Source organism: Anomalospiza imberbis, chromosome 8 (assembly GCF_031753505.1).
Source record: "Anomalospiza imberbis isolate Cuckoo-Finch-1a 21T00152 chromosome 8, ASM3175350v1, whole genome shotgun sequence".
In the NCBI taxonomy this organism is placed as follows: domain Eukaryota; kingdom Metazoa; phylum Chordata; class Aves; order Passeriformes; family Viduidae; genus Anomalospiza; species Anomalospiza imberbis.
Window position 1 is genome coordinate 22,868,471 of NC_089688.1, and position 9,538 is coordinate 22,878,008.

The 9,538-nt window shown below is 48.1% G+C and overlaps 1 protein-coding gene across 3 annotated transcripts in view; it reads left to right on the plus strand.

Moving 5' to 3' along the window:
* The window catches only part of SUFU (SUFU negative regulator of hedgehog signaling), a 90,242-nt gene extending 82,660 nt beyond the window's left edge, over nt 1–7,582 (plus strand). For all 3 annotated transcript variants that reach the window (XM_068197927.1, XM_068197928.1, XM_068197929.1), the window contains exon 12: nt 1,211–7,582. In XM_068197927.1, the coding sequence (XP_068054028.1) occupies nt 1,211–1,300 (90 nt within the window). In that variant the 3' untranslated portion in view covers nt 1,301–7,582. The remainder of the gene's footprint in view (nt 1–1,210) is intronic.
* Nucleotides 7,583–9,538: the final 1,956 nt, after the last annotated feature.

Sequence of the window (9,538 nt, forward strand, 5' to 3'; positions counted from 1 at the left end):
ACTCTCCTAGGAGAGGACCACTGTATCCATAACTGTTCTGAATTAGCCACCTCCAGGGCAGATTGTCATTGGTGGTGTTGGGTCCCCACAAGATTCCTCCCTGGGAGTCCCATCAGGGTGTCAGAGAGTATCACAGGGCAAGGCAGTGCAACACTGGGTGCAGTACAGTTTTGAAAACAAAATGTGCCTGCAAACAGGCTTCCAGAGCTATCCCCCTATGTGTTTTGGGTCCTCAGGTTGGCCACTGGGATTGCATAAAATGCCTATGCAGAACTGGTTGCCCTTCAGCTGTGGATGGGGCAGATTTGTGGCCTAACAGATTCCACCCCACACCTTCACCCCCACCCCAGAGCTGTGTTTGAGAGACCTGTGTGAATGCTTGGGCACTGGTCATGTGGTTGTGAGAAGGGTAAGGCTCCTTGCAGCTCTGTCCCTGAATGGTTGTTGTTGGTTGATGTTGGGGTGACTTCCTAGCCCAAACAGGGACATCAGGATGGGACAGGTGGACTTGCCTTGTTTGGGAAACATTGGCCACAGACAGTGCTGTGTAAACCAGACTGGGGCAAAAAGTCTCCCTTCTCTGTTTTTCAACCAGTGTTTGCAAAACAGCCTGGGCAGCCAAGTGCCTGTGTGAGCACAAGGCATTGTAGGGCTCTGTGAGGCCCTCGTGCCAGAGGTGGGAAGGACTGCAGCAGGAATGCTGCACAGGCACATTGGCTCTCCCCAGCCAGGGCAGCAGAGTTTGCCTGTCACCAGAGAGCTCTGGTGGCTCACCTGCATTCCACTCTGAACGAGCAGGGGTTTGAAAGCTGCCCTAAGACTCCCTTTAAAGCAAATGTGGGCTCTGGGGGCTGGGCTGGGTGAAAGAAGAGGGGCATGATTAGATAGGAGAGAAGACACTTCTGCTGCAAATCTTCTGAGATGTTGGGAAGAGGAAATAGTGATGGGAACAGAAACCCTCCAAAATTCATCTGACGAAATAAACAGTGCTTGGGCTGAAAGTTCAGAACTTTACTTTGGCAGCTGAGACAGGCCACATTATCTAATGTCCACTGCTGTCCAAAACATACTGATGGGGAAATGTTTTCTTAGTGGCCTCTTGTTTTAAAAAATAATAATAACATGGGGCTGCCCGCCTTTGCAACAATTTTGTTTTTTCTGTGCAGATTGCAGTGATGTGCATTAACTGGTTCTCTTTACTGTCTTACAGTTTAAACTTCCAAAGGAGTACAGCTGGCCTGAAAAGAAACTGAAAGTTTCCATCTTGCCAGATGCCGTGTTCGACAACCCACTGCATTAGAGCTGAATTACACTATTCTAACAACTGGGAGAGCCAAGTTACTGTCCATTACCCAGTGACTCACAGGATAATTAATGCAGTAAAAACTCTGCCTGCAAATAAAAAGAGTTTGCTGCACAACCACTGCAAACAGAAGAGGAGCTACTCAGCACCAGCCCAGACCGAACTGAGCCCTTTCCTTTATCCTTCCCAAGGCTGAACTCTCTGGGAGCAGCCTGTGTATGTGTGAGTGCGAGTGAGAAATATTTAACTATGAAAATTAGTAGTAAGAATCCTTTCTCTCTCCTAGCTGCAGAACTCCCCTCTGCCTTAGCCCAGGGTGTAGACGCTCTGCACGCCTGTATTTACACATACATTTCTGCCAGGTGCGAGCCTATAATCCATGGATTAAATGTTCTTTACGTGACTCTGGAGTCCTTTTGTTAGCCAAACTTTTACTGACTGCAGAACTGTTCTTCCATGTGCTATTTTTTTTTTTTTCTTTTTAGAAATGGAATGGTATTTCCCCTGTTTAAAGGAGGCCAAAAGCTCACATGCTTGAAGCTGAACAGATTTAAAGATGAACTTTCCAGTTCAGTCAAGAAAAACAAATCCAGATCCTCCCTGCCCTCAAATTAGGCATGTTTTAAGTGTTGGTCTTGGTGCTATTAGCTATGGTATCACTGCAAACAGAGGCAACTTTATTCTCATGCATCCTGTCCTTGTGCCTGAACCCCAGAGAAGGTCACAACCTCTGGTTTTGCACAAGCAGGAGGAAGAAAGCTACCGGGGCGGGGGAGATCTCCTGTTTACAGTGTGTTTATCTTTAAAGAGATACTGTCAAGTATTTTTTCCTTGCTATTGTACAGAATTTGAGAAGCTAGAAAGAATCATTTGTTCACAGGGACAACTTCAGCAGCTCTGCAGGATCAGGGGGCTGCTTGAAAGCATATGAAGTAGAGATCTCTGCTGCCTTGGCACAGCAAAAAGGAGTCTCAACCTCAGTGAAGCCAGCTATTCTCCCTGTTCCAGCAGGGTTGTGCCCTAGTGAAGCTCCATTTTCCCCTCTAGCCTTGCTGTGGTGGCTCTTGTTGCTGACCTTCTTCCTTTCAGATGGGTTTGAACTGTAAAGCATCAAAACCAGTTTGAAAATAACATTCTCTCTAGATCCCTGTGGCTTCCTCCTTGGTGTGCAGAGGAGCTTGTCTCTGCAGTGCCAGGTTGTGTCTCTACATCAGCTGCTGGCCTTGTGGATACCTGCAGCAACCCACCGAAGGCTTTACCCCCTGCTGCTGCTGCAGAGTGTTTCTGATGCATATTCCCCAGCCTTCCTCTGCCCATTGTCTTTTGGTGACAACTCTTCACTCCTTGTCAGGGGAGGTGCAGCTTTCCTTCCACCCCTTTCTGCCTACAGGATAACTGGTGGTTTATGCGCAGTTGCTGTGTGATCCCAATACAAGTATAACAAAAGCTTTTAACACTTAACTCCCCTGATCAAACAGCAGAGTCCAGGAGGCCTCGCAGTACCCTGGGGTTGGTTTTCTGTTTGTTTTCTGATTTAATTTCTTCCCAGCACAGTCAGCTTTGATGTTTTCTGCATATATTTGAGGCTGGTTAATGTTGGTCAAGAAGCAGAGCTAGGAGCCACAAAGCTTTCCTTGGACTTGCTACAGAATTCCTCTGTGGCCTCAGGCAAGTCACTCAATGTCTCTCTGTGCAGAGAGGGTGACTATTGACTAGAGGGCTGTAGGACCTACCGAAGCATGCCAGGGTTTGCAGGGGAGGGCGTGCTTTGTGTACAAAGTAGTATTTGTATTATTATAATTGTTTTTATATTATAATTTAAGGCAGGCCAAATGCAGGGTCCAACACTGCTCTGCAGAACCTTCCTTTCTGCAAAGCTATGAAAGCAATTTACATGTAAATGAGTTTGTCATTTTGTCTGAACTCAGAGGATCATCTTAAAATCCTGCTGTGAAAGAACAAACTTTCAGATATCTGCATGTGCCAGCCAGAGTGATTTCTGTGCTGTGGCAGGCTGCATTCATCCATGGGATCTCTTGGCCAGTTTTCATTGTCCTGGTTTGCACTAAGCATCCCCTCTGCACTGTAGATGTATGTGCAAGGGACAGCGTGGGTGAGAAAGTGGCATGAAAACCTACCAGTCCAGCTTCAAAAACGATGTGCCCAAGTGTCCCACCACAAGATAATGGGCAAACAGATAATTGTGGCAGTGGGGGAAAGGCAAGGGCAGCAACTACAATTTTGTCCCAAAGCCATCCAGCAGTAGCCCATGGATGCTCTTGTACGAGCTTGCTGGGGGTGCTGCAGCAGAGCTGGCCTGTTGCCATGATGCTGGCTGCTCTTCCTTGTTTCCAGATGCTAGCTCTCATTAAAAGGAGCTTAAAATCCACATCTTGGTGGAGAAGGGACATTTGGAAGGTCAGTTGTTGCTATTCCTGCAGAGATCAGCACGGGGCAGAGAGAAGTCCATCAGACCCTCTCTGGGCTCTGACACACATCTGGAAAGCTTGGGACCTCCTGCCCTATGAACTCTTTGAGCCTTCACGGCAGGGATCTGGTGCTGTATGCAAGGAAAGCACCTCCTCCAAGCTGGCTTGTGCTCCAGTTCTGCCTTTCTCATGCAAGTGTTTTCCTCACTGTATTTACTCTCATCAGATGCTCTGGGCTGGGTTTCCATTGACTTCAGAGGGAGCACGCTGAATGCATGTGATAATCCACCCAGTATCCTTGTGTGTGTGTGTGTGTATTTTTGTTCCATGTCATGTATTTATATATAGTTCTGTGTATTTGAGTTATGAACAGGTGGCATGCCAGAAATCTCTATTTCTGAGACACTTTTTCACAGATCTTTGCTGGTAGCCAGATAACAATTGAGGGGGGAAGGCTTGAAGGGAAGGAAGTGAAATCTTCCTATTTAGGTACGGGAGGAAATATTAGACAAATAATTGCTAAAAAAGAATTCTATGTCTTATTGTTACAGCAACTATGAGAACCTGGTGAAAATCAGCCCTTAAGCTCCCTGGTCTTGTCATTGCCTCTCAGCAATTTATCTAAGAGTAAGAAAGTTGCAGTTACTCAGTATCCTGAAGAGCTGGGCAGCCACAGGACATCCCCTCACAATTCACATCAAGTTTGCAACCGTGCCTAAGGCTTACTCATTGGCAAGTAAATGAGATGTGAAGTTTGGATATTTTCATCTTGGGGCAAGAGGACATGTCTGTGTGTGAATGAAATGGAAAAGAAACCTTTGTGTTTTAGTGAGCAAGTAGTTTGAAAGAGGGAAGTCATCAGTGTTAATAAATGCCACGGTGTTTTTCTAGCCCAAACCTGATGAGATGGTAGGACCAGCGGTGCTGATTTTTTTCTCGATTGTGTAGAAGGCCTGAAGCAGGTTTGTATGGAACCAAAGCCTGTGGGGCTTGTGTTGGCTAAAGACTGTGACCTGGATGGAAATGAAAGCAGTTTAGAAGCAGTGAGTACAGGATTTCTCTCTTTTGAAGAAATCTGGCAATGCAGGTCAATTCAGATATTTGGAAAGATGAAGAGCCTTGAAAATCCAGCATGTGACAGCAATTCTGAAACAGGAGAAGTCTTAAAAGCCAGGGCTACTCTCCCTCTCTCTCAATTTCTGATTAAAAACAGGACAAGGAATGTATAATTTCAGTATTAAAGTATGTAGGGTGTGATCTGAGCAGAGCAGACAGTGTTGTAGCTGCTGTAACCATATTTTCAGTGGCTTAGATAGATGGTGCCTGCTGTGTCTGATTCTTTGAGGATAGTGTATATTGGTTTTATTCTATGTGGAATTGCCAGCAGTGATTTGAAAATATATTCTGAAGCTCTTCACTTTAAATATTCAGTTGCTTTTGCATGGCTTTTGAAATTACACCATCAGGTCATCAAATGGACTTGGGAGAAGTAAAAGTTGTGTTGTTTTTCATCTGGGATCAGTAGAAATATTTTTTTTAAAAAAACCCAAAACACTTGAAAGCAGTGCTTGGTTCTTCCCTCATCCTAGGTTGGCATCCAGAGTCCATGTCCTGCTTTTCCAGCTTGTACCTGGCCAGAGCAAGGCAGCATCACATCAGATGGGGAGAAAAGTTTTCAGGCCAGAGGAAGAACAGGGAGAGACCCGTGTGTCCAGTTTTCCCCTAGCCCAGAGCATGGCCTTGTGCCTTCTGGCTCCACTGTATCAAGTCTTGGGCTTCAGCCCCTGCTCCATCTGGGCCAGGTGAGGAAGGGTTCCAGCACCAGGAGAGCCCTTCCACCTCCCAGGGACTGGGTGACTGCCCTCCTGTGAGAGAACACATTGTGCCTTAATTTTTCCTGTGAGTGAAACTTCAAGGGCAGATGAATTGTTGAGCAACCAAGAATTCCTTTCTGTGCATCTGTCCCTATTAATAAATGCCAGCCTGCACAGCAGCCAGACTGTATCCAAAGCAATCTCAAAATCCACATTTGCCTATGGGGTTCACCTCTTAAGATTTTAAAGCTGGGTTTAAGTCTCTTGACCTAACAAGCTCTGTTTCAACCCACTATTTTTATAACATTTTTAGCATTTTTTTCTGTTGTGCAGTGTCTGCTTGTTCTCTCTTCTTTCAAAAAAAAACCCAACCCTTGTGTTTGACATGAGTCCAAAATTTCAAATGGAGAATAGGCCTGAGGTTGCAAATGTGTTTTAAATGTGGTCCCGTATCGACTTGTCTCTCAGGCAGTGAACCTGTCGTGTATCATGCTTCACCACCTCTTCATTTCTACCATGATTCTGTTTCCCCTAAAGTTGCTGACAGACCATAAAATCATCATAAGTGACACACCAGTTCACAAACGTCATTTCTAGTCTGCTGTGAAGGGGCTGCCCTATCCCTTTCCCTTGCTAGAAGACCACAGCATCGTTCACCATTTGGCTTGTGGAGCCCTGATAGCAAGGGAGGATCATCAGCCCAGGAAGGGCTGCTCATGGCAGATGTGGCTGGTCAGGGCCTGGTTGTTTTTAAACTGTCCTGATGCTGTGCCTACCCGCTTTAAAAAGAGGAGGAGAGACAGAGAAACAAACCCAACCTCAAAAAGCCAGAAGAAAATTTCCTGCCGATTGTTGTGTTTTGCAAACACTGTTCTTTTCTCTTGCCCTTTCCCTCTGCTCCTGACAAGGCTGGAGATGAAAATGGCTCCTTTGTTCCTTTCCCTGGGGCCCAACTGCAGCAAAAGTGCGGCTCCGGAAACTCTCCACTGCACGAGCAGCGAGGGTGGGAGGGACCGAGCTGTCACCGTGTGCGGTAGGTCCTACATAAACACGGCTTGTTGACAATGCCCCGAGCAGGATGGGAGCAGAAGGGCTCTGTGGTGCTGCTGCTGAGGCTCCTGTGCTGGTCTGCCTACAGAAGCAAGCAGGATGCAAAACGCACGGGGGCTGAGGAAGGGGAGGTGGGTGTGAGTGGCCATGTTGTCCTGGTAGGGACTGATCACAGGCTGGGGAGCTCTGGGCTTCTGCCTTTCCCCAAAGTGGGAATCTGCAGCCCTGTGGAAGCAGGCAGTGTCCCGCTAGGGGCTTGTAGTGATGCCCTGGCCCCTGCACTGGGATGCTCCTTGCACCCATCCAGCCCTGTAGTCCTGGTACTGTGAGTTTGGCTGCTGTCATGCTCCAAACCCAAGTTTACTCCTTCAAAACCCTTCTCTTGTCCAGCCCAGGCTGGACACACTAACTTTTCCCTTTTTTTAAATGGATGGAGGTTTTGCCTCTCTTTGGGGACACTACTTGTTTTGTGTGCTGAATGGGAGCAAAGGCAAGGTTCCCAGGCAGGGGACACATGGGTGACTGGGACCAGAGCAAACTCTGACCTCTGGGGCTGCCCTTGCAGCCCTGGGGTGAATTTTTCTGTGCTTCAGCTGTGTACATGTGTGTGTGTGTGCATGTGTGTGTGTGTGTGTGTGTGTGGTCTGCGGACGCAGGGGTCGTGTGGATGGAGGAGCCCCAGGACACTCCCAGCGGGGCTGGAAGGAGCCTGTGTTACTATGGCCCGTGTACCAGTACCTTGTAGATGGCCTTTCTTCCCTCTCCCCTCCTCCTTTTTTTTTAATAAAAAACAAAAAAACAAACAGAAAGCTAAACTAGCAGAGGTTTTTAAATATTTTATATTAGTTTCTAATGTAAATTCTTACATTGTTATTGCAGTGCTGGGTGTGTTTTGCCTGCACGTGACTTTTTGTAATATTTTTGTGAATCACTAAACATTTTTTTTCCTCCCGTGTATTCTAAGTGCATTAAAGGTATTTGCAGAACTGTCAGTGTCCTTCTCTGCGGGCAGCACGGTGGGACCGACCATCTCCTGCTCGGCTCTGTGGCTCCTTTGGCAGCTCCTTCTCCTCACTGACACCTTCTTTCCTGCTCTGGGGGAAGTGGGGTCTCTTGCCCAAGTGTGGGAGGGAAAGGGATCTTTTCTTCCCCTCAAAACTCAGCAAAGTGATTGGTCCCAGGACCTGCCAGGTTCAGCATCTTCCATGAGCATCTGCTGGCAAAACCTCTTGAGTCAAGGCAGCCTGGGTGCCCTGATAGCCAGGGTTTTCTGTGCTCTTTGGACAAGCTGGAATAGGGAGTGCTTGCACGTGGGTCCAAGGATGCAGCCAGTTGGCTGAGGAATGGCCACCACGTCCACCAGCAGCACAGGAAGGAGGGAGCTGGGGTGAGTGTCAGGTCAGGTCCGTGTTCCTGTCCTCTGCCAAGTGCCTCCTGGCTTTGGTGGGATTTGTGGGGGTGTGGATGTGTGTGCAGAGACTAAATATGTTGGAGAAGAGACACAGCAAACACTTATGAAAATATATTACTGAGCTAATGTTGCAATGATTTCCCAGTAACACAGAACGATTTTGCAGTAATCTTTTTACACTCCTCAGTAATAAATGCCTTTAAGGCCAGAGAGAAAGGGTGGAATATCTGGGCAGGGGGGGAAGGGAGATTGCAGTGCTCAGAGGAAGAATGACAGGGAAAGGAAAGGATGCATGGAGAGCCAAAATCCAGCTTTAGGCAGGTTTTGCACTTGCTCTTCACAGGTGTTATCTCAGCCCACCCTGCATCAAAAGGGGAGCAATCAGCAGAAAGGGTTTCTGCAAGGATTTCTTTTCCTTTGAAGTTTGGAGTGAAAGCCATCCTTTTCCTAAGACCTCTCCTACAGCTGCATCCAGACACAAACTGCCCCAGCCCCAATGCAAAGCAGTGAAATCTCCAAGCTCTGCCAGTGCAGAACAGCCCCTGCTGGACATGACAAAGAGAACATCACCACAGCTTGGTAAGGTTTCGCCATCTCGCTTGAGGAAATCTTGATGGTCAGTGGGGTTCCTGTTCCCCAGTGAGGTTATTTACCCAGACAGGGGCTTGGGAGGAGAGAGGACACCCACAACTGGTTCTTTGGCCCAAGACCCCCTCACGCTTCTTGCCTTCCCAGTTTTCAAAGCATATACAAGCACAGGGCTGCTCCTTTAGGACATCCCAGCAAGGACAGCAGAGCCAGACCAGCAGGGGACCCCACACAGTGCTGGGAACCATCATCAGCCACTTGGTAAATTTAATCAATGAATTATACTATCCACTTTCGCCTTTCCTGTGGTGGCCAGGCAGTACTCCCTTTGCAACGCTGCATCCCAGCTGATTCCTCTGTTCAGCCCCAAATCCGGAGGGGACCGTGGAGCTGTGGCACAGTGGGATGCCCCTCTCCTGCTGGCACTCTTCCCCCCAAGGCCCACCACCAGCACGGCTGTGCCCAGCCCAGGCAGCCTCACTGCTCTGCCTCCACCGCAGCCAAAAGCACCTTCGGGCAGTGAATTTAATTAAGTTTTCTGAAAAGCAGTGTCTGGGAGCCCCTCCTGGATCTGCGGCTCTGAACTTCATTAGGAGCGGTTTGTTGCTAATAATGCCGGCAGCTTCTCTAATTAATAATGGAAGGGCTGTGAGCAGATGCCAAGCCAGGAGAGGGAAGGGATTTGTTTGTTTATTTCGCTCCTCTCTTGGTGTTTCTTTTCTGGAGTGTGGAGAGAGGGCTGGGGCTCATTTCCCATCTGAGAAGAGAATGGCAGCACCTGGGATCCTCAGTGGGGAAGAGGGTGCACCTGTGAAGCTGAAGAGGGAGATGGAGTGGGGTGGGAGATGGGCCCCATGGGTGGAACAAGGGAGCATCCCCACAGCAAGGGGCTCCTACTCCCATGGTGCTCCCTGCCCACCCAGGACAGAGCCAAAATGGCTGG